Source organism: Taudactylus pleione, unplaced genomic scaffold (assembly GCF_031769625.1).
Source record: "Taudactylus pleione unplaced genomic scaffold, aTauple2 ptg000316l, whole genome shotgun sequence".
NCBI lineage: Eukaryota > Metazoa > Chordata > Amphibia > Anura > Myobatrachidae > Taudactylus > Taudactylus pleione.
This window is the reverse complement of record NW_028284717.1, coordinates 8194298-8220984: the sequence shown is the minus strand read 5'-3', so window position 1 is coordinate 8220984 and position 26687 is coordinate 8194298. Positions and strand designations below refer to the sequence as shown.

The following is a 26687-nucleotide window of genomic DNA, read 5'->3' as shown; positions in this document are numbered from 1 at the left end:
GCTATTCTGTAAAGTGCTACATCGGTGATTCTGCAGACAAACATTTTATATGTGCTTATCATCATACTGGCCTCACCTTTAACCATAGCCAAATTTTACTGACCAATAGCATTTGCTATATCGTAACACGCACTACGCACTACATTTTTGTGTGTGTGGGGAGGATTAGACCACTGTTGTTGAGAAGCCACTTAGAAGACTGAACCATAGATTCACAAACCTGTATCCATTAAAGAAACACCTAGTGATATCACAGAGGCACGAAGTACATCATGCCTATGAAATGTCTATTTGCTGATGACAATTAGTTGAATGGCTGCTTTTACCTTTAAGAGAGGTGGAGTGCACTTTAGAGGGACTTTATACTCTAGGAAATGCCTTTAATGAAATAACCTCGAGCAGCGGCCTGGGGAAGCAGTATTTAGGGGTGGCAAAGTAAAGTAAATTGATTAAAAAAAACAACAACTACATTTTCCTTGATTAAACTGATAAATTAGCAGCGTATACATTTACATTGCTGCTAATTTTATGTTTATGGTAGTTGGTATAATGAATGGGAATGCACAGATTGTTAGGGCATATATATGACAATTTCATCAGGGCAGAACAAAAGATAAACAACACTTACTTTGTAAAAAGTAAACAAAATAATATTTCTTCTGTTACCCTAATGGTGCATACACACGGTCAGATTTTTCCTTCAGATATGAACGATAACGATTTAAAAATCGTTCAGTCGTTCATATCTGAAGGAAAATCTGACATATCTGACATGCCTGAACGATGGACGATCAACGATGCGTGTTCCGTTTGTCAGATAACGATATCTGACATCTGATGGGTTTGCAGTCAGACTTGGACGATTCCAGTCATTTTAATGCAGTCAAAAATCGTTCAAATCGTTCAAAACTTTGGTAAAATCGTTCAAATCGTTCAAATCGTTCAATCGTTCAGTCGTTCATCTGACAAATCTGACAAGTCTGACAAATCTGACCGTGTGTACGCTCCATTATAGTGTGTGTCTCACTAGACGGTCATTGTAGGTATATCCTCCTGATCATGTAGAGTGCGCTGCTGCCTTTGTCCCCTTGTTAAATAATCCATTGGTTTCAGTGCAAATTAACATGGTCACATTTTTGGTAAATTGTTAATCCACTAGAAGATAAATGGATTAAGAGATTTTACCCAGGCCCTTTTAAAAGCTCCTAATAACTCTAGTATGCTTTGTTATTGATTATTATGTCCCTTTTAGATGTTGACAGACAGTATTTTAATTTGTTTTGTATAAGGTCATGTTGCAAATCCATCACTTTATGGAGCTGACAATGATGGATATTCACCAAAGGAAACAACCTTGTGTGTAGCATCATGTAGTACTCTGTTTAATACATTAATAATGGTGATATATTATTTACTTCTCCTAAAATATTTATCAGACATGACAAAACATATACATGTAGTTACCCTGTTACCCTGAAAGCTTCTTCTTTTTACAGAAGTAGCCGAATACTAGCTTTTGGCAAATCTATTTATCTGAGTTAAGTCTCAGTGTGATAAAAGTACACATCATTTCTGTGCCCCGAAACATCCTGTGTCTCTAAGAAGGAAGACAAGAACTAAAGCAAACATAAAGCAATAATAATAGCAATATGTGTCAATTTATAAACATGCCTAGTGAATAGAAGAGCTGTCGGGAAAAAAAATATTTTGTTAACATGGTGAAAAACACATATGTGCAGGTACCCATAGTACGCATAGTACGCTTTACTTTAATTTTATTTAAACGGAAAAACTTCAACATTACTTATTGAAAGCATTGATAATAAAACATTTTATAAATATAATTATAATTTTATAATTGAAATCCATCACACACCCAGCCACACATTTCATGTTTAGTGTTAGCTTGAAACTTGCAAAGATTATGGGGGAGATTTAACAAACCTTTTATAAAGGAAAAGATGAGGTGTTGCCCATAGCAACCAATTAGATTGTAGCTATCATTTATCTATTACATTCTATAAAATGACAGAATCTGATTGAATGCTTTTGGATAAACCTCTTAATAAGTTTTGATACAGCTCCGCCTACATGTTATCAGCATAGGTGGCTTTCTGCTGCTTGGGGGACACGACCATCGATGGTTTGCAGCCATCAATGGACTTCCCTACTGTGGGCATTAGCAAGTGGTTAGCCAATCAGGAAAGGGGGTGGGGCTTATCTGGCTGCAATGGACAAGGCACAGAAACAGACAAATCTCAGGTGCTCAACTCCAAATTACTGAATATATAAATGCAATACAATTTTGCAATCAGTAGAGGTTTTTAGCATAATCATGGCCAAGGTTATGGGCCTACCCACCATATCCAGGTAACCTCTTTAGGGAAGGTCCCTAACATACTAGGGTTCAAATCCAGAGCGCAGGACACCCCTAATCAGCGAGGCTTAGCCACCCCAGGGCATTGCCATAGTGAGAAAAGTGATGTATATAAAAGTAAGAGCAGCTATGGCTGCATAGAAAGGTGAAAATACAAATATAATGAAACAAACAAAGGATTAAAATTGTGCAGAAAAGAAAGAATGTGTTCTAATGCAATGCCCTGGAACACACCAACCAAAGCAATTCAGGGGACTCACGCCCCAAAAATCAACCCAAAATTGTACTACAGTATATAAACTTGTAGGAGTTTGGAGTTGTGCACCTGAGATTCATCTGTTTCTGTGCCTGCAATTAGTCTCATCAGGTAGCACCTCCCATTATATATATTCAGGGTGTGCAGTCCAGGAATCTTTCCTATACAGTATATGCAATGGACAAGGCTAAGCTTCTTTGCCCCCTGTGTTGAGAGAATAAAAAATTGTGGCATCTTAGCCACTGGTGGCGGAGAAGCAAGGGATCGCTGCCATTGATGGCAAGGCCATCGGTGGCAACCCATCAATGATTGTTAACCATCAATGGCTATCTCTATATTAGCCCTATCTATAGATGCTGCACCCCAGTAGGGGACATGGTCACACACTGTTGTGGGAGTGGCTGCACCTCTTTGTTAGACCTGGGCCCCTAGACCAACTATCAATACCAGTGATGCTAGAAATAATCTGTTGTTTTGGCCTCAGTATTTTCTTAAGTCCTGGAGAGCCAGATTGCATTAAGTTTGCCCTCCTACACCTGCCAGCAGCATTACCCATAGCCTGTTGCCCTGTCTGAACCAGAGAACATAGTCTTGCTTTCTGACCCAATTACAAATGTTATTATAGTTTTATTTATTTAGTCCGTTTTATCAGTGGTGATGGGGCGCCTACTGTTTTACTTATGCGATGCATCCGAGATACACTGTGCATGCGTTCCAATGGTTACCACAGTCGGACGCAGATCGGAACTGCATGGCGTTCCATGGCATTCCTGGTGGCTCGCGTTGACGGGCATGTCGGTAGTGTGCCGGTGCCAGGGACTGCGTTGAAAGATGCAGCTCCACTGACACTGGCAACCAAATACCATCCGACATTCTGAGCAACCTTTGTACGCACCACGGTGGATCATAGTTGCAGCCGCTGGGGTTCTTGGTAGACAGCCTATCGGGTGCAGCGTTAGCATAATTTCGCAGTAGTGGCGGCAACAGAAGTTGCAGCTGTTACTGCTTAATAAGTCCCATGGTCACAAGAAAAGTAAATTCAGATTTCAGTTATCATTACAGAAATGTAGAATATTGGTGGCAAATGAAGACCTATTTTCCCGTTTTGTCTGACTGTTATATTTTGCTATTTTACTGGATGAAATAAATTACTTTACAGGGGGAAAAAATGGCAAGTCCATTTGCATTCCGCTACCTTAGTCTAATACTTCTAAACGTTTCTTCATTATTTCTTGTTTTATCCGGACTGCAGAGTATTATTGTACCAGCTCTAAAAATGAGGTGATTAACCTTGAGGTCTCCCATCCAGTCATTCTGAGGCCCACCTCACACATGGCCTGTGCTTCTTTATTCATGTACAACACGCTGATCTCCACATCGCCCCACTCGGCCTCAGATGTTGATATTAGCATAACAGTGCTTATGCATGACATTGATTGAAGTCTGTGGTAACTGAATGTAGCAAGAAAGCAATGATATGAAAAGACGAAATGCAATTTATTGCATGCTGCTTTCATAGGTCTATGTAATGTGTACCCATCAGCTGAATGTAGTGGGGGCCAGCCATTTTGTGGCCCTGCCTAATTTTCTGCCTATCAATACAGTCAGAACTAGTGAAAACCTTGAGGAGTAAGGCACAACTCTAATAAAATACACATATAAAGGGGGAGATGTACTAAGCCTTGGAGAGAGAGAGAAAGTGGAAGGAGATAAAGTACCTACCAATCAGCTCCAAATTGTAATTTTTCAAATACAGCCTGTAAGATGACAGTTAGGAGCTGATTGGTTGGTACTTTATCTCACTGCAAGGCTTAGTAGATAACTCTTTATTTATTGGTATTACAAATTTAATGTTTGTCCTCTTCAATATACTCCCCATTTGCACTAATACATCGCTGTAGTCTTGTTTTCCACTGGTGGAAGGCATGGAGCAAATCCATTTCTGTTAGTTGTTTCAACATATCTGCCATTTTCTTTTTTACAGCATCAACTGATTCAAAATGTGTCCCCTTTAAGCACTGATTTAACTTTTGGGAAAAGATAAAAGTCGCAAGGTGCTAAATCGGGCGAATATAGAGAATGTTCAAGTGTAGTAATGTGATTGTCGGTCACAGAAAGTGCTGTGTGAGCCGGCGCATTGTCCTGGTGAAGCATGAAACCATTTTTCCACAGTTGCGGCCGTTTCTTTCTGACTTTTTCTCTCAGCTTTTTCAAAACTTCCTTATAATAATGCTGGTTACCTGTTGTGCCTTCTGGAACCCATTCTTGCAAAATTACACCCTTGATATCGAAAAATGTTACAAAAAATTTCAAATTGACACATTGTTCAACTTTTAAACTTAGCATTTTTTCGGCACTCTACAGAAAATTAAATGGCGACTCACAATCAACTGAACGTCATAGAGTGTTGCTGCTTGTCATGCTGGTTCAGACAAGTTCAAGGTTATTACGTATGCAGTTAGAACCGGTTCTGACTGCTTTGTTTACTAGGTGGAATCACAGTCTCGTTATTTTATAGACATACCTCGTATATGGTATATTCGCCCACATGCAGAGTTGTTCTTATCTTGCAAGCTACTGTATTCTTGGTGCCAATGATTTGACAGAAGAAAAGGTGTAATTAATGACACATATGCACAACTCTATCTAACCCGTAATTCCGGCTACTCGCCGTCTCTGAAGACTCCCTGCGTGACAATGCCCTATTACAGCTCTGAAATGGGTATAACTTTGCATCACTCGTACCTGTGTACACCTGCTTACAGAGCATGCGCAATGCAAAAAAGTGCAAGACGCTTCGCAAATGGGCGCAGATGATCTCTGCATCAGCTCCAATATTTGTTTGCAGTTACTCCGTTTTAGTGGCTTCTACCCATTTTATCAAACAATCAATGGATGGTGATGTACATATATAGAAGCGTTGCTCATCGTACACGATGAGCAATTTGGGAGTTCAGTCAGCAATTTCCTATCTTGTATATTTTGTTTAAAAATCTGAATTTTGGGACACAGTATTACTGGTATACTATACCCTATTAGGAGTCTATTTCCTAACTGGACATCTTCCTTTATTTTCAGCGCCTCCTCAGTTTGTTGTCAGACCGCGGGATCAGATCGTAGCTCAGGGTCGGACTGTGACATTCCCCTGTGAGACGAAAGGTAACCCTCAGCCCGCTGTCTTCTGGCAGAAGGAAGGAAGCCAGGTGAGAATACTGAAATACAGACCTTATGTGACACATTACGCCTTGCACTGAGGACCATAGCGTGGCTCTGTGTTTGGGCTAACATGTCTGACAATATATTTTGCAAGTCAGGTATATGATCAGATTTAAGACGTACAGTTCAAGGGCAAACAGCAAATCAGTGATCACCATTCATCACAGCTGGCAATAAACTAAGTGTCCATATAATATGTCACGTACTGTACCATAGCTCTAAAACATCTGATTAATACAGTTACACTTCAATTTATTCTGTATAGCGGGGGTCACCGTAGTGCAAAAGATTAAAATTATACAGCAGGGTACATGGAAACCCAAAAATATTTGATATGCCAAAAAAATAATTACATTGTGGTTTTATTATTATCTTGGTATATTAATCCATGACCAGAGACATCACAGTACGCAGCCTAAATCTTGTCCAGATAACAAGTTCTAACGGTGTAATTCTGTTACACAGATGCATCTCCTGGTGCAGTCACTGGGATTTGAATCCATGTTACCACCTTGTACAGTGTTATTTTTCCACTGTCAACTACAGTATATTTGACTGTACATCTAGCCTCCTTGCGAGTTAAACAGACCTTCTAGTTGTGCAATGCCATTTCCCTTCAAATGTGTCTTATTCGTACAGTGATGCGAAAAGGACACATAAGTAGCTTCTGCTGACTAAAATGATATGCGGCATGCCTATATTTTGTGTGCGATTGCAGCTGTATCTGCATGCGAAATGCTACTTTACAGTGTCATCGGCTGTGACACTGTAATGTAGCATTTTGCATTCAGTGTCATCGGCTGTGACACTGTGACGTAGCATTTCGCATGCAGATACACCAGCAGTTGCACACAGAATGTAGGCATGCCGCACATCATTCTAATCAGCAGAAGATGCGTGTGCATCCTGTTCGCGTCGCTGTGCGAATAACACGCATTTGGAGGGAAAAAGTTGCATGAAAAGACACTCGGCGCTACCGAGTCACATGGCGCTCACGTGTTATGTGTAACGCAACTTGTAGTGCATGGAGGATAGATGTATGTGGACACATCTGTAAATGCAAATATGACACTCACTTTTTTTTTTGATCGATCAATATCTTGAATGATCCTATTAAACGTGGCCAGCCCTAGCATATGAGTTCGAAAACAGAAGATGAAATATCACTGTGTGATCTGAGGACTAATAGCCACATACCTCAAATGAAGAACAGAGACAATTATCCATTCAAAGCAAACAAAACGTGGGCAATAGTTCTGTATATAAACCACGTGATTTATCACACATCCCACAACAAAACCTCCCAGTAGCATTTGGGGCATCAGATCTTTTATCACGGTCTAGAAAATCAATAAGACATTGTTGATTGTCATAGATTAATAATCTGCTCCTGCAGGCAATGTAATGGCTCTGGGGTAGGGGGAAATGAAAACCAGTGAATAAAACAAAAGATATACTGGAGTAGAATGTAGAGCACAATGCTCTAAATTAGATGCTTTCAAACTCATGGAACCCTCCAGTAAAACTAAGGTGGTGTACCCTCATTTTATAGAAATATAAGTCAAGGTTAGATTCATAAATACGGTTATATAATGCCTTGTTTGGTGCTGCCACTGTTTGCTGGATATTTATTATGTGAAGACCTTGGGGTGATTTACAATGAAAGTACAAGTGGTCAGTAGCCCATATCAGACAATCAGACAGATATTAAATATTTCCTACTGAAATCGATACTGTTCCTCATTCAGCATGTTGGTAAACACCGTGGGAAGATGGCTATTACTGCCATGTGAGTGAACTAACCTTCTACCCACCTTCAGTAAATTCAGTTTCTCACACATCTGGGATAAGTTTCATAAACACACAGATACAGATTTGTGACTTTTGTCACAACGAAACTGGCACAACCTATGTACAAAGTCGAAGATTCAGCACAATGCAGCATGCTCGAATCAGAACCTTTTTTTACACAGAATTGTAACTCAGTCGCACACAGAGTACTGCAAGCCCCAGTGTTTAGTGCATGCTAGCAATAAATGTAGTTTGTTGCTTCTTGTCATTTTAGCATGTCAAATAAAATCTTGATTTTGTGAAAAAAGGACGCCTGCCGCGGCTAAGTTGCACGTACCCTGGTGCACCAAGAGGGGCTTTTTGGGTCAAATAGAGCAGAAGCGTAGTGTTGAGTCACCCTAGGGGTTTCTGTGTCCTCTACTGTCCTCCCCAGCTGGTGCTGGATAATATAAAGAGATCTATCAAAGCTGATTAGCTGCTATTAGTTACTTCACTTTGTACTTGTGAGTAACTTCACTTGAAATCAACATAAGAGCAGTGAAAAAGGGGAGTTCAGAACTTTCGTAAAAGAGAATGAGACTAATTAATATGACATTTATCAGTGAGATCAGTGCAATGAAGATTGGAGAGGATGTAGCTGAAAATTTAAGGGTGCTGGTCACATAATAGTGACAAAGAGGAGAAAAAGACCACCCTACTTGATGTACAGTGTACAGTTCTTAAAATTCATTGAATTCAGTAAATCATCCACAGGAATCTTGCTGGAGACCTTGGTCCAAATCTCAGTGCCGGCCATGGACAAGTATTCTGGTCTGCCTGTGCCCCAACACTAAATTATAAACCTGACTGAACAGAGATAGTGTCCCTTCTCCATTCTGCGTACAATATTGGGTAATAGTAAATAAACTATAAATTGTAGTTAATTGCTGAAATTTACACTACTCGAGCTTCATTATGGAACTGGCAGCTTTGCTGGGATACACATTCCCGGCATTATTATACATTTCCACACTATGGCCCTGATTCAGAGCCGGACGCTCTGACAGAGCGCTCGCTCTGAATCAGGGCCGGTCTTTTTTTTTTTTAGAACGGCCTCCTAGCCGCTCGCATAGCTGTGGGTGACCACCCACAGCTATAGCGACCGGCCAGGAAGATGGTCGCGATGGTCTTGACCATCGCGACCATCGGGCCGAAATCTCTCCCACTGACATCACTCTTGATGTCAGTGGGGCCGCCCCCAAACGGAGGCGTTCACATGGGAACGCCTCCATTTGGGCAGCCACTCACCTGGCCCGCCCACCAAAGGGGGCATGCTGTCACTCAACATCGACAGCGCGTCCCCTTTGGTACGAGACCCAGAGCGACGGATTGTCCTTCACTATCCGGGTTTCGCGCATGCGCACGACGGAGCCGGCTCCATCATGCACATGCGCTCTGGGCCACCATCGACCCAGTTGCCAGCGCTCAGCGCGCGACCGGGTCTGAAGCAGGCCCTATGTTAGTACATTCATATTTCAGAGAATTTATAGCCTGTGACTAGAGCTGAGTCAATGACAGTGAATTTATTGTGGTTGAGTTGGGATTGGAAATACTGGAGGCCAATGTCAGCAGGCGAAACGGGCAAAGTTTAGATGCCTAGGGGGAAATTTTACTTAGAATCATGTTGGGATGCGATCCATTCTCACACCATATCGCCAGAATGTTTTTTGAGGCAAAATGCACATTTACAAAGAATCGTGTTTGTTTGCGTTTTGTCATTCGATGGTGTAAATAGTCGTGTTACGGCACGTGCGAGATCAGTCAATTAGGGTGTGTTTCCCAACTGAATTCCCAACTGAAATTGCAACTGTGTAATACAACGAAACTTGCACCCCTCCAAATTCGCATGTGAAATCGGAGCAAATCGGAGAAAATCGCAAACATAATCCGATTGGTCAGGATTGCTCCTGGGCCCTTTCAGTCAGCTTGTGCAGACCACATGAAACATGTGTCTGTGCGCAGACAACTGAGTATCCTGCCTCGCCCATGCTTGTCAGTAGAAAGAGAGTGCTGCCGCTGAATTTGTGGGCTTTTATAATCATCCTGCTTGAGTTGGGGCTAATTAAAATGGTTTACCCATGTCAACACAATTTTTAAAACATGTGCATTGATTTCGTGATAGGGGGTGTGATTTGGGTGCGAGTCTCGTCGATTTGGTCAATACGCCTCTTAGTAAATTTGTGATTTGCATTGGCACAAATGGTATTTTGATGGTGATTTGATGCGATTTCGAAGTCATGTTTGACATGCGATATCCAGGCGATTTGACCAATAGTAAGTTCCCGATTCATAAGATTGCACCTTTACCACGGAATTTGGCCAAATCGGGTAAACACAAATGTTAGTAAATTTCTCCCTTAATGTCGGAAGACATGACAACTTCACTGCATAGTGTAGAGACTAAAAGCTGAGGCAGTGCTGTAACTCTTCTAATGTCTGTCATTTACCGTCATCCAGTATGGACTTCAGCAGATAAATAATTCTGGGCAACGGGTTGGTTGTCCCAGTGGGTCCCATGGTTTCGAATTAATAAGAGACCATAAAAGCAAGTGATGTCATGACAACGGTCTATGCGGAGTCAGCATGAATTTAGTAACATGGTAATGTGTATGTTAAGTGTTTCTGAAGTGGTACATGTGAATCTTTAAAGTGGCCATCCATTGCTTCATTATAAAGTAAAGAGTCTGCAATTAACGCAACGCTTCATTTGGAGGATTAAAGTCATTTAGCTTAATTGAATAATGTTCATACCCAGTTTATACACTTCCATTGGTCTTATTTTAAAGTAGGACATTTTAGGGTGGAATTGTATTTAATGTTCTTAATTAAATGGTATTGCCTTCTTGTTGAAACATTGTTTCTTCAATTAATTATAACCTTGCTATTTTAATTAAACACATCCCATGGGGAATATAATGTCTTTTTACAATGTATACACAGAATAGTTGTATATACTCTATGCACTGTCATTTGTGTGATATTTGTCTGTATTTCATGGCCTTTATTTTTACGCAGCACTTTATGAAAAAGTGATATTCCATGTCAGGTGTTATCTGTGACCATCACATGGCATTTTATTATTTATCTTTATTTAGTGCCTTATTTATTAATAGTAATACTTGTGTAATAATGTTCACTAACTCCCAGGTGTTGCTGTTAATTGTGTAATCTATGTGTAATGTCACAGTTATATTTCACTGATACACATCACTATTACTGGCAATAATAATGCTTTTATTCCTGACAGAAGTAGAAAACTGCATCATAACAATTTACATGTAGGCAATATGAATTTAATATGTACTAAACACCAGCTCCTCAATACCAGTGGTGAAACCAGTGCCAAATTAACAATGTGGCAGATGGAGATACAGCTCCAGGCCTCCACATTATAATAGGCCCATTATCATGAGAGCACCACGTGGCCACATGATCAGCCATAAATCATAAGTATTACATTTGTATTTCTGCTATTACGTATTTATTGAGAGATTGGGGCTGGTAGTGTGCAGGGTGTACACGCCCACATGGCACTGGCCACACCCACACAGCACTGGTCACACCTCCTCTACTTCTCACATTAGAGGTTTGGTCATTGTCAGCCCCAGGACCATATGGCCCTTAATCATGCCCTGCAAACTACCACTGTTACAGGGGGTGCATCAGCACACAGCCTGCAATGGCAGCAATTCCATCACATTCCTGCACCCACTATCATATAAGAGCAAGCACATCAGATACAAGTGTGCACCACGGAAGCCAGAGGACTGACTGCATAACTCCCTTCTGCCACTGCAATGTTTTGATAGATAGATAGATAGATATGAAATAGATAGATATATAGATAAAAGATAGATATATATGAGATAGATAGATAGATATATATAGATAGATATATAGATAAAATATAGATAGATATGAGATAAATAGATATGAGATAGATAGATATGAAATAGATAGATAGATTAACAATAGATAGATATTATTAGATAGATAGATAGATATATATGAGATAGATAGATAGATAGATAGATAGATAGATAGATAGATATGAGATAAATAGATTGGTAGATTGCCATATATACGAGATAGATAGATAGATAGATAGATAGATAGATAGATAGATAGATAGATAGATAGATATAGATAGATAGATATATAGATAAAATATAGATAGATATGAGATAAATAGTTATGAGATAGATAGATTAAAGATAGATAGATAGATTAAAGATAGATAGATATTATTAGATAGATAGATATATATGAGATAGATAGATAGATAGATAGATAGATAGATAGATAGATAGATAGATATGAGATAAATAGATTGGTAGATTGCCATATATACGAGATAGATAGATAGATAGATAGATAGATAGATAGATAGATAGATAGATAGATAGATAGATAGATAGATATTATTAGATAGATAAATATTATTAGATAGATATGAGATAGATAGATACGATAGATAGATAGATAGATAAATAGATAGATATTATTAGATAGGTGCATAGATATTATTAATAAATATTATTAGACAGACAGATAGATAGACAGATATTATTAGAAAGATAGATATTATTAGATAGGTGCATAGATATTATTAATAAATATTATTAGATAGATATGAGACAGATAGATAGATAGATAGATAGATAGATAGATAGACAGATATTATTAGAAAGATAGATATTATTAGATAGGTGGATAGATATTATTAATAAATATTATTACCGTATATACTCGAGTATAAGTCGACCTGAATATAAGCCGAGGTACCTACTTTTACCACAAAAAACTGGGAAAACTTATTGACTCGAGTATAAGCCTAGGGTGGGAAATGGCAGCAGCTGGTAGTGCCCCCAGTAGTAATTCCCCCTGGTTGTGCCCCCAGTAGTAATCTCTCCTGGTTGTGCCCCCAGTGGTAATCCCCCCTTTCAGTGCCTCCAGTAGTAATCCCCCCCTGGTAACCCCTCCATTTTAGTGCCCCCAGTAGTAAACCCCCCCATGGTAGTACCCCCAGTGGTATTATCCCTTTTTGTGTCCCCTGTAGTAATCCCCCCCTGGTAGTACCCCCAGTGGTAATCCCCCCTTTTAGTGCCCCCTGTAGTAATCCCCCCCTTGTAGTGCCCCCTGTAGTAATCCCCCCCTGATAGTTCCCCCAGTGGTAATGCCCCCTGTAGTAATCGTGCCCTGGTAGCGCCCCCTGTAGTAATCGCCCCCTGCTAATGCCCCCTGTAGTAATCGCCCCCTGGTAGTGCCCCCAGTAGTCCCCCCCCCCAGTAGAGAGAGACGTAATAAGCGTAAAATAAAAAAAATCACTTACCTGAAACTCCCGCTCCTGGTCCCGCCGCTAACAGCTCCTCCGGCTGCTTTGCATGGGAGAGACGTCGTCATGACGACGTCTCTCCCATTACCCACTGCGGGAGCCGGAAGATGGCTCCCGTAGTGGGAGCAGCAGCAGCCGCTGAGAGTTTGACGGACTCTCAGCGGCTGCTGATTACAGCAAACACACAGCTGCCGGCTCCGGCGGGTGTGTGTTTGTGCTGTGTAGCGCTGACAGAACTCCGTCCGGTCAGCACTACACTTCACTCGAGTATAAGCCGAGGGGGTATTTTTTCAGCACAAAAAATTTGCTGAAAAACTCGGCTTATACTCGAGTATATACGGTAGATAGATATGAGATAGGTAGATAGACAGACAGACAGATAGATAGACATATATTATTAGATAGATAAATATTATTAGATAGATAGATATTATTAGATAGGTGGATAGTTATTATTAGATAAATATTATTAGATAGATATGAGATAGATAGATAGATAGATAGATAGATAGATAGATAGATAGATAGATAGATAGATAGATAGATAGATAGATATTATTAGATAGATAGATATTATTAGATAAATATTATTAGATCGATAAATAGAAAGATAGATAGATAGATACAGGTGCGTTTTAAGAGAGGAGGGGGCCCGTGTGCAGTCTCCGTTTGGGCCCCTCCTCTCAGTCGGCGGCTCAGCGCGGCATTGTTCTGTAGATTCTGGCTTCATATATGGAAAAAGAAGAAAAAGAAGACTCTTCATTGGAGGCACTCAAAATATAATTGAGACATTAAAAATTGAAAATGTAACTTTTAATAGTTATATTTCTAAAATATAGGGTTGACGTACAACATAATATATGCAGTTGACATGCAACATACATATGATATCTGTAGTTATTGACAAATATATGCCAATAAAGGAAACTTATGAGAGATTTATGCTCATAAAGTTAGATATTCTGGATGATGGCGAATATTAGTAGGTAAAAGTCAATCTGTTCATAAAAGTACTTCAGATATACGTAGATAAATATAACCATAAATTAGTATAAGTCAGAAAAGTCTCCAGAACGATGATTGACACATGTAATGTAAACAAATACAAGTATAGAATGCCTTCCTTCTCGGAGGATCCCTCAATGCACCCACTTAGGACAATATAATATGTATAGACACACGCGTCATATCCTAATGTCTGTGGGAAGAAGCATAGAGTAGAATAGCATGCGTTGATATTCCAAAATAAATAGACATATGATAAGATACTGAAATATATCAATCCCACTTATTAGGATAAAGTGGTAGCAGCAGAATTGTCACCTATGGAGCATGAAATGGGTTAGATATAACAATGTCAGAATAGATATCTAAAAAATCAGTGGGTATACCGTGTCATAAGTATCACAATAGTAAAGGAGAGGTGCCCAGATCCTGACTACCCCACTTCTGCTGTCACTGAGTCTTGTGTAAAACAGAGGACATTGGATGAGAGAGTGGGGCTGGCAGCTGGTAGGAAGGAAGGGATATGAGCACTTCTGCTGTCAGTGAGCGCAAACCCTGGCTATCCTGATATCAAGGACATTGCAGGTCAGGCAGGGCCGGTCGGCTGATGAGAGAGTGCGAAAAAATGAAATAAGATGCAGTATAAGAGATAATTAAATGCAGTTAATTTCACAAGATGAAAAAGATTTGAATAAATACTCAAAAGGGTTATTATTTGCCGATATATATCAGTTTGGCAATCCAAAAGGATCAAGGCTTGTTAAAGATGGAATAAGTAACTGCTAAGCATATGTTAGAGATATATAGGAACATATGCTAGAAAATGGTATCCCAGAGTTAATAATCTGACGGTCCCCAGCGATATGCAAACACCAGAAGGGCTGAGTATATTGTTCTCTCTATTACCTGTAGTATCTGACTAAAGTCCTATTCCACTGCTAGGAAGGACTATGTGACACTAGATACCTGAAAGTCACAACTCTCAGAGAGTGACTAAGGACCTCATTCAGAGTCGGTCGAAGCGGCCGCACGGTCGTACGCCACCGATGTTCGCTATACTGCGCATGCGTAAAGTTAGCAATGCGCGTGCGCAAACTAGCCGCTACGATCAGAAATTTCTCTCTCCTTGAACACAGCCAGGTTGGTAGTTTGAGTGACAGATTGAGGCATTTGTGGGTGGTAACAGGGGAAGGTGCTTGAAAACGGGGGAGTGGAGATCCGAACGCAGGCGTGCCTAATTATGCAAACAGCGTTTTATGGGAGTGCATACGGTTTATGGGAGTGCAGAATTAACAAAGTAGCGTCATGGCACATGTGACATGGGAGGTTTTTACACTGACATGATCGTAGAGCTTAAGAGAGGGTATGGTCAACCTTAAGCTCTACGACCAGTTCCGATGGTTCCCGATGGTCTCGATTAATCCTTATATGGCCGGAGATGACGTGCAATGCGTACGAGAAGAGGGCTTATTTTTTTAAATTCCGGCCGCTTCCTCCCCTTGGTCGGCCAGCTACCGATCCGAACTTAGGGACGCAACTTGCGAGGGAATCATTTGCATATCCGGACCCTTTTCCCGTACGACCGTGCGGCCGCTTCGACCGACTCTGAATGAGGTCCTGAGCGGCTGTGCTGTAATCACCGCACAGCTCCGTGTGATGCCTGTGAGTGTGGGGAATCCAAATACCTCGTGCAGCTGCGCAGCGTGCAGATCAGGGCAACTTGTAATGAAATGTGGCCATGGAGGACAGGCAGTCGCGGCTGCCGTCCTGTGATCGGGCGGCGGTGAGGTGCAGGGGAAATCCCTAGTGCGCGTCAGTCGGGAGGGTGCCCTGCCTTCCGGATCACATGACCATGCCAGAATCTACAACACATGCGCAGGTCTCCGGGAAAATGGTTCCCACGCCTACTTTCCCTGGGACATCTTGTCTGCGCATGCGCAGATCACTGAGAAAGTGGCCACCACCATTTTCCCAGTGAGTGTTTGCTGCTCTGCAGCGCCAGTCCGGCGCTGCGGAGCAGCACTTTGGGAATTGTCGAAGAGGTAAGTATGATTACCTGTGGGTGCAGGGTGTGCGGTGTGGGCCCGCCTAGACCCAGGGGCCCGCGTGCCCCGCACACCTTGCACCCATTATAAAGACGCCTATGGATAGATAGATAAAAATGTGTTCTTGATACAAACTATTTTTTTTTTCTAAAAATGAAACAAGAACTATACTATTGACTTCCATCCAAATAAACATATGTTTCATTTAGGAAAACCATTATACTGCAGTGCAGCAGTTGCTGATAAACGGTTCACAAATTATTAGTTTTGTGCAAATATTTGTTTATAGTTTTGTACATTAAGTTGATTTTTATTGTCTCATAATGTTTATATATATTTCTCAGTTTTTTTTCTTTATTATTCTCAACAGAATCTGCTTTTCCCAAATCAGCCTCAGCAACCCAACAGCAGATATTCAGTGTCTCCAACTGGAGACTTAACCATTGCCAACATTCAGCGTTCAGATGCCGGCTACTACATTTGCCAGGCCTTGACAGTTGCTGGGAGCATATTGGCAAAGGCCCAGCTGGAAGTGACTGACGGTGAGTGTGCATGCTTGCTGTCAGTCTGTGAGCCTCCGTGACCTGAAAGGAAGAACAAATGCTTATCAAGTGCCACTTGCCCAGTCTTGCCATCACTGCTGGAAATTATATGGTGACTGCACATTATATACAAAACAGATTAAACTGTGTCAGCGTAGCGTCCCTTAACATTTGGGGTCTTGTTTCTATAATTAATGTCAATGTGCTGTTCCAACATTGCCATTCTAGTTCATATAAAAGATAGCTTATTATTTATTATGTCATTGGATACTTGCAAAAAGCCCTGTGATGCTAAACAAATGCTTGTGAAACAGTGTGGGGTAAATCATTGTATGCTGTTGCTGAATACTGTATATGTACACCCTTTATAAATGTTTTTGCACCGTTCCGTGTAGGGGTGCTATATAATGTCAGGGCCGTAACTTGCAGTGAGTGACCAATGATGCCAAAGAGAGCGCAGGGTTCTGTGGGCGGTATTGACGCTGCTCCATGGTCCTTGCTTCTTTCTAGCAGGGTCCCCTGGAACAGCACCCTGCAGCCAGTAACACTGCGGCAGTGCCGCCCACTCCTTTGAACGCTACAGGCAGACACCCTGCCATGTATACAGCTGCCGGAGCGTCTTCTAGATGCTCAGTGTACTTCCATGCTTCTGGGTGCTGGCTGGCCCCACCCCCTTTGCGTGACATCATTAAGTCGTTCTCAAAGGGGGCGGGGCTAGCACAGGGTGCATTAAAGCCCAGATACAGCACTGTATACTGTATTACCACATAACAAACAAAACCCTTTCCTTAGACATTTATTGCATTCGTTTCCGTCAGAGTCACATTGGGCCTGTTCAGATTTAGGAGCAAATCAAAAAAGGAGCATTTGGGAGCATGGCAGTGGTTATAATAAATCAGGTGCAGGGTGTGCAGGGCACATGGGGAAGGGAGGGGCACAGCCTGCATCCATTCATGATACTTACCTCTGCACATGCGCAATACAGGAATCACCAGGAAAATAGTGCGGGCAAGAGAGTGCACTGGCGAGAGAAGGGAAGCCATGCAGAGATTGCACCAACCCTCGTTGAGGGGGGGGGGAGGGTAGTTGCTTAATTCATAATTTCAGTTTAAGAACAAAGCTGTCCATTAATTGTTTACTACATGCAAAAGCAATCAGTCATGTCCCTGCATACAGAGGAAACATACCACGGCTGCACATGAGCAAACTCTCGGCTGGCATTAGCCATCGGGACCCCGCCACTGATGTACACTCTACATGGTAAAACTAGATACCATTGCCATCAGACCATTGGTGGTTGCAAGTCATTGATGGTCGATTGCCAACCCTAGTCTATAAGAGAGGGAGGCGATTTCGGAGTGCTGGCGATTGTGGAGTGGTGGGTCTGCATGCTTACCCTTGGGATGATGTTGGAATGTACAGTATGCTGTCTTTCATGAGATATCCACTAAGTAACCATGTGTATAACAGATGCCAGGCCTCTGAGGAATACACCTGGGTTTCATTGTTATGTGTCTTCCCTAAGAATAGTCCCATTGATACAATCCAGGTGGGCCAGTGGCACCAAAAAATACACCAAATATTTTAACTCATAGCTTTATTTAATTAAGTTTTGTGCAGAAAAAGGCTTTACATATATAAGGATAAGAACATACAAAGAAAAATAATGTGAGATATACACAAATAAGCATATACAAATGGACCTACAAAACGCAAGGCTGGCTTCCATTTACATGGGTAACTAAGCGGAATAATGATGTGTAATTTGAATTAAATTTTTGATAAACATTTCTTTGCAGTTAGTATAAGAAGTATTACATTATTTTTTATTTTTTTTTATTTCCTATTGTCTCACAATTAGACTACATTTCCAAGTCGCTCCAACTAGGTTAGAGAAAGACGATATCATGCAATACGGAAAGAGAATTACATTGCTTCTGTTTGTCAGTAGATCCTCTAATTGCTTCTGAAATTAGCCTCGATCTTTATTTTCCATCTGACAAAATGATGCATTTTGCGTAATTGAAATTACCGTACACATTAAAAGGTTTTCTCAATTAATGGCAAGGCAATATTTTTCAATATCTGTCGGTGGCGCGGAGGTGACTCAGGGCAAGAGCTGTGATTGGAACAAACACAAGAGACAAACATTGGCTCCCAGACCATTGAGCTGTTAATAGTTGCACCTGCTGGTACGCTGTAGATTTACTGCTAAGAACAAGCTGGGTTCAAGGATACCAGTGATGAGAAATTCTTTGTGTTGAAAGTACGAGACTGCAGTCTATTTGTAACAGTACAAAAAAGAAAACGACTCGCATTCAGCAGAGGTTATATCCGTTTAAAGAGCTGTGTGATTTTCATATTACATCGTAAATGTCAGGGGGAAAATAATTATATGACTTTTTTTCATGCGTCCTTTAACTTTTAAACTACTCAAAAAGCAGAAAGATTACACTTACTGTAATTACCTGCAGTGATGTTTGCATGAATATACTGTATTTAGTTCAGAGATAATGCATTTTATTTCATTTTTTTTGTTTGTTTGTATTTTTCTGTTTGCCTTTTTTTTGTAGCTGTTCATTGTTAAGCTGCAGAAAAAGGTCTGACTGTATATCCGGTCAGGGCTAAATTACTGTTTATAAGTAAAATTATCCAACACCCCAAACAAATGAAATTGTATATTGTCTCTGCATTAATCTACGCCTGTATGGAGTGCGTCTGCTCTTGTGAAGTATTCCAAAATTGTATTTGACCTATGTGTTTTTCAGCCCAGCCCAGGTCCATCCCAAAGTTAATCATCAAAGACACCAGCATTTGCATGTCATACGCTATAGGGATTTATGACAGGATTTGCTTTGTTTGTTTAGCCTTTTTCAATAGGACAATGCTGTTCATAGCAGAGACCACCTTTATTCTCACTTGGAAAATTGGGTTACATTTGATCACACCCCAGATCTGCTCAAGTACAGTAACTGCACGGCCTGCATTGGATAATAGAATTATGTATTTAAAAAAACAAGAATCAAGATTGTTTTTTTTTAATACACACATCTTGTTTTTCTCTTTATAATAAAATAGAAAAATAGCCAGCAAACAGTAATATTTTATAAAGATACCACTTTAGTCCAGCAACATAATTGAAAATACAACTTATCAATTTCAATCACTTCACTAGTAAGCAGTAACATCACTGACAATGCAAGCTTATCATTTTACTAGTATTCTGTGACATCACTGAGAGTCAAAGCTTATAATTTTACTAGTATCCTGTCACATCGCTGAACATACAAGCTTATCATTTTACTAGTATTCTGTGACATCACTGACAATGCAAGCTTATCATTTTACTAGTATTCTGTGACATCACTGAACATACAAGCTTATAATTTTACTAGTATTCAGTGACATCACTGACAATACAAGCTTATTATTTTACTAGCATTCTGTGACATCACTGACAATGAATGCTTATCATATTACTAATATCCAGTGACATCACTGATAATACAAGCTTATTATTTTACTAATATCCAGTGACATCACTGAACATACAAGCTTATCATTTTACTAGTATCCAGTGACATCACTGACAATGCAAGCTTATCATTTTACTAGTATTCAGTGACATCACTGACAATACAAGCTTATTATTTTACTAGTATCCTGTGACATCACTGAACATACAAGCTTATAATTTTACTAGTATTCAGTGACATCACTGACAATACAAGCTTATTATTTTACTAGCATTCTGTGACATCACTGACAATGAATGCTTATCATATTACTAATATCCAGTGACATCACTGATAATACAAGCTTATTATTTTACTAATATCCAGTGACATCACTGAACATACAAGCTTATCATTTTACTAGTATCCAGTGACATCACTGACAATGCAAGCTTATAATTTTACTAGTATTCAGTGACATCACTGACAATACAAGCTTATTATTTTACTAGTATCCTGTGACATCACTGACAATGAATGCTTATCATTTTACTAATATCCAATGACATCACTGACAATACAAGCTTATTATTTTACTAATATCCAGTGACATCACTGAACATACAAGCTTATCATTTTATTAGTATCCAGTGACATCACTGACAATGCAAGCTTATCATTTTACTAGTATTCTGTGACATCACTGACAATACAAGCTTATTATTTTGCTAATATCCAGTGACATCACTGAACATACAAGCTTATCATTTTACTAGTATCCAGTGACATCACTGACAATGCAAGTTTATCATTCTACTAGTATTCTGTGATATCGCTGTACATACAAGCTTATCATTTTACTAGTATCCAGTGACATCACTGACAATACAAGCTTATTATTTTACTAGTATCCTGTGACATCACTGACAATGCAAGCTTATCATTTTACTAATATCCAGTGACCACTGAACATACAAGCTTATCATTTTACTAGTATCCAGTGACATCACTGACAATGCAAGCTAATCATTTTTTTAGTGACCAATGACATAATTGAGAATGCAAGTTTATAAAGTTAATAGCATCCAGTTACATTACTGAGAATACAAGCTTCCCATTTTACTAATAACTAGTGACATCACTGACAATGTTTTATATAATTTTGCTTGGAACAAGTGACATAATTGAGAGTGCCAAATATAAGTTCACTTGGAACCAGTGACGTCACTGAGAATGTAGCGTATCAATTCACTAAAACCGCTGACATCATGGAGACTGCAGCCTAGGATCTAATGACTAAGGGCACGATTCAATTCTACGCGATGTAAATAGCGCCGGGAGATAGCTCCCGGAGCTATTCAATTCATTGCGATGTTAGGTCGGGGAAGGCTCGTTCTCGCGCCTTAAACAGGGTGTTTAGGCGCGATAACGGGCATTCCCCGACCTAACTTCCTGGCGCGAGGCTGTTTTCCAGGCGCGAAGGGCAGAAAACAGCCTCGCGCCGGGACTTTTGTCGGATTTCTTCTCTCATCCCCGGAGGGATGAGAGAAGAAATCATTAGTCGGACTTGGCAGCGCGGTGTATTGAATAGCTCCGAGAGCTTACTCCGGCGCTATTTACATCGCGTTGAATAGAATCGTGCCCTGAGAATGAAATGTATCAGTTCTCTAAGCTAGAAAACTATTGACATCACAGAAAAGGTTACCTATCACTTCACTAAGGGCCAGTGACATCACTGAGAAAGCAGCTTATACATTCACTAAGGACCAGTGACATCACTGAGAATGCAGCCTATACATTCACTAAGGACCAGGGACATCACTGAGAATGCAGCCTATACATTCACTAAGGACCAGTGACATCACTGAGAATGCAGCCTATACATTCACTAAGGACCAGTGACATCACTGAGAATGCAGCCTATACATTCACTAAGGACCAGTGACATCACTGAGAATGCAGCCTATACATTCACTAAGGACCAGTGACATCACTGAGAATGCAGCCTATACATTCACTAAGATCCAGTGATATCGCAGAGAATGCAGCCTACATTCACTAAGATCCAGTGATATCGCAGAGAATGCAGCCTACATTCACTAGGAATCAGCGACATCACTGAGAATGCAGCTTATACATTCACTAAGGACCAGTGACATCACTGAGAATGCAGCTTATACATTCACTAAGGACCAGCAACATCACTGAGAATGCAGCTTATACATTCACTAAGGACCAGGGACATCACTGAGAATGCAGCTTATACATTCACTAAGGACCAGCGACATCACTGAGAATGCAGCTTATACATTCACTAAGGACCAGCGACATCACTGAGAATGCAGCTTATACATTCACTAAGGACCAGTGACATCACTGAGAATGCAGCCTATACATTCACTAAGATCCAGTGATATCGCAGAGAATGCAGCTTACATTCACTAGGAATCAGTGACATCACTGCTATTGCAGAGTATTACTTCACTAGAATCACGTGATATCACCGAGAAGGCAACATTACTCTAGAGCTTATACTCACCAGTTCCTAGAGAATGAATAGAAGCATTTCCTTGAATATTATGATGAATATTCCAAAAATGTCAAAGGTTCACCTTTATACAACATTTCATAATTCACACTTTTGATGATTATTGCTATAAAATGGCAGTGCTTTGTCTGTGCTGCATTAGTTCTGGAGCAGCATATTGCATTCTTGTTTTAACACACCATTGATTTACAGTAAATGGCATTTATCAGAGACAGTGAGCACTAATGTGATACTCAGTGCATTGCGTTATACCTTAGATGAAGAAAATAGATTTTAAGTCAGTAGTACATTTTAGGTGTCAGTGCAGCAAAACAATTGAATGTTGTTGAAATGAGGACTGACTGGTCCCAGGTTTGATGGCGGCATTGAGGTTCACACCTCACTGCAACCTCTAAGTGTTCATTTAACCTTTGGCATCAATGTCACAGAGACCTATAACGGCCTAACACACAGAGCGACTCTGAAGCCAACAATTCCTTCTGGTGAAAAGAGACTTTTAATCTCTTATTGATCCATCTCATTTAATGTATTATGGAATAGCCATTTAGGCAGTTAAAATAAATGACAAGTGTTACCCAGAAATATGTAAATGTGCAGAATTTTACCATAAACCTAATAGCGTGCTTCAGTTTTCTAATTTATGGTTTCATAAAACTTACATAGAGGGCATTATGTAAAAACCCAGCACTAATCCACATTACATGTATTTTTCTTATTAAAGCTATGTTGGTGAATATGGCGAGAAAACATGCCATATTTATTGTGCCGCAACTCGCCATCAGCACCATTATTAGTTTTCTGCAAACGGAAAATGAATGTCTACGTTTATAGCGTGAGGCTAAGCGGCACTGAATGCATAAGATTTGGGGGTAGATTACTAAGGAGCGATTGGTCATAAGTCGCAGATCCCCGATGACCAATACTTGTAAACAGCAGTAGGAATAAACGCTAAACAAGCTTGATGACCGGCGGCTCTGAAAAAAACCCGCCCTAGCAAATCTATCCCCTGGTCTTTTGCATGTCATTGCATTGTGCGGATTCTCTACATCATCAGATAATACCGATCATACATTAAATACATTACAATGAATATATTTTACTGTGTCGATTATTTTGATGGATGACCGTGCTTCTCATTTTTAGTATTAACAGACAGACCACCCCCAATAATCCTGCAAGGACCAGCCAACCAGACTTTGGCGGTTGATGGTGCCGCGTTGCTAAAATGTAAGGCCACGGGCGATCCCATGCCAGTCATCAGCTGGTTAAAAGAAGGATTTAATTTCATGGGGAGAGATACAAGATTATCTATTTTGGATAAAGGCTCGTTACAGATTAAATCTCTTAAGGTAAGAAATAAATGCATGTGTGTTTGATACAGTATTTTACATGCCAAGCTATTAGGGGTTAATAATAACAGTTTTATCTTATTGGAAAATGTTTAGGTGTGTGTGTGTGTGTGTGTGTGTGTGTGTGTGTGTGTGTGTGTGTGTGTGTGTGTGTGTGTGTGTGTGTGTGTACGTGTGTGTACTGTACTGTACTGTACACAGATAGTTCCTGCTCATTCAAATAGTAATATACTTTACAAGTGTGTCTGTCACTGTCTGTGACCATAAGTTAATTATTAACTTCCTCTGCACAAAATGGAATTTATTAAAAATATGAATGTCAGCAATCCTTGAGTAAACAATTTAGCCTCCGACTCACCGCTGGTAGCAGGCTCTGACCACTAAGGTTAATGCATTTTTATTGTACTGCTGGATTAAATTGTGCGCTTGAATAGGCAAGATCCTGAGTAAGCTGAGGAGAAGCCGCCAGAGAAAGGTGGGAGCTCAGTGATCCACAGCCGTCTCCCGCTCCTGTCCTGATTATGCTCCTGAATTGGCTGAAATGATGAACAAGATCACTGTAATATTTAGTGGTTTATAAAGGTTGTGCTGTCTGATCACTATCGCCTACATTTAGCTGTGGCAGGAGATGTACCACCTGCCATTGTCGCAGTGAGATTAATCATTTGCATCCATTGTATAAAATAGTCATGTATGGTTAATGCAGAGGAAGTGGGTCTGTTTTTCATGTTCATAAAAATCTGAGACCTCTCCCTGTGCCTTTGTGGGTTTCCTCCGGGTGCTCCGGTTTTCTCCCACACTAAAGATTGTGAAGAACAGAAAAAGACTGTGGCTCTGTATTAACTATTATCCTTTTATGTAGATTACGGATTCTGGTACGTATAGCTGTGTGGCTACAAGTTCAAGCGGTGAGACGACTTGGAGCGCTGTATTGGAAGTAACAGGTAAGCATCTCACACATCTTAGCACAGGAGTCTGCGGTTACATAGTAATGTAATGAGTCACTGATAGCGATATGCTTATCACCAGAATCCGGCGGAGCGCCTGTCAGTAAGAGCTACGACCAGAATGATTTGCCTGGGTCACCGTTGAAACCTCAAGTTACGGATGTCAGTAAGAACAGTGTCACTTTGTCATGGCAGCCTGCCACGCCTGGAGTCCTACCTGTGACTTCCTATATCATTGAGGCCTTCAGGTAATTCCAATAACCCTATGGATGTTTCTTTGGAATGTATAGAAAACACAAGAGTCTGTCTGATATCGTCGGACAACAGATTGTCAGTGTTGTCTTGGTTGCCCGTCTAAATACATGACTGTATTGAGTGCACAGAGGCTTCGTAAACACAGTGTTTGCAGAATGTTTCCTGTTTGTGGGATTTATATTCAGGAAACCCACCGATCACTACAGACAATGGTGGACAACAAATAAAAGCTGGAGGCATGCTTTCCATTCTAACACTATATTATAATGTCACCTTCAGTGGACTAGTTTATAACACATAATATCCAACCATTGACAGTGGATTATAGATAAGCCATGTGCAGCGAAGACAGTTTGGTCAGTAGCCTTTGGTCTGGTGATCTGGACAGCCCAAAGCTTTCTCTTCCTTCTCTATTGCCATACATATATGATTGCAGAAACCTTGATGCATGGAAGAGAGGAAATCTGTAAAGGCCCAGAGCAGTACAAATGTGATTTACTTGCTGCAGAACATGCTTTTTTGTTCTAACATGAAACACGCAGGAAAGATTGGGGGATACACTTGTAAACTTCATAATATGGAGGATTAACAAGAAGATTCTAGAAGAGAAAAACTGATCATACAGTAACAAAGAGAAACCACGCATTGACAACTTAAGATATATCGCCACCTACTGTACCCCCCAGTATAGCTTCTCAAGTAATGTTTAGCCTGTAGCTGTTGTTATACTCCAACATAATTCAGGGAGCTGTCGCATTTACCGACTATTAGTCTGTCTGGACACACCATATTTCTACTTCTTACAATCTAGCGGAATAGCTGCTGCCTACGTGTGTGTCACCCAAGCAATAGATGCCCTAGGTGACACTGAAGGACCAGGCAGATAGCGCAGTAATGTGTTGATTTAGATGTCTGCAACGGTCCTCCCTAAATGTGCCATAATGACAGTTGTCCAGAAATTCTGTCAAGTGTGCAAAGTTATAATTTGTCAGGCAAAAATAATCCTTATTCCTGTTACATATTCAGGGTTATACTGTACCTTAGTAATCAATCTTAGTCCTGTTATGGTAATGGTTATTTAATACTTCCATAACCACTGAACATCTCGGTGACATTCTGACAGATGCTTATTCTGAGACACACATACTGTTAACACAAGTGTAAAACACACGCATGACTGCTTGCATTTATTAGACATTACATGAATCAACAGTAGATCGAGACTTCGCAATGATCCATAATGTGTGTACATAGCATAGAAAATGATTTTACTTTGCTTCTCAAAGTTTCTTTCATGTCTAATTTTCAAAGTTGTGCCTAACTAATTTTAGAGGGTTTTCCAATTAAAGCCACAGTATGTATATTCTATGCTTTTGTGATATATATGTAATATATATATATATATATATATATATATTTTGTTACCTGTGTGGATAATGTATGACATGCAGAGCTGGATTAAGGCTTGTTGGTGCCCTGGGGCAACTAAGTTCTAGGTGCCTAACCCTAACCTCCCCCTCTAGTGCC

The 26687-nt window shown here is 40.3% G+C and overlaps 1 protein-coding gene across 15 annotated transcripts in view; it reads left to right on the top strand.

Moving 5' to 3' along the window:
* Nucleotides 1-26687, top strand: part of ROBO2 (roundabout guidance receptor 2) — a 503588-nt gene that overhangs the window by 365689 nt on the left and 111212 nt on the right. For all 15 annotated transcript variants that reach the window (XM_088442746.1, XM_088442748.1, XM_088442744.1 and 12 more), the window contains 5 exons: nucleotides 5712-5836; nucleotides 16435-16606; nucleotides 23753-23958; nucleotides 24821-24902; nucleotides 24988-25153. In XM_088442746.1, coding sequence (XP_088298872.1) covers nucleotides 5712-5836; nucleotides 16435-16606; nucleotides 23753-23958; nucleotides 24821-24902; nucleotides 24988-25153 — 751 coding nt within the window. The remainder of the gene's footprint in view (nucleotides 1-5711; nucleotides 5837-16434; nucleotides 16607-23752; nucleotides 23959-24820; nucleotides 24903-24987; nucleotides 25154-26687) is intronic.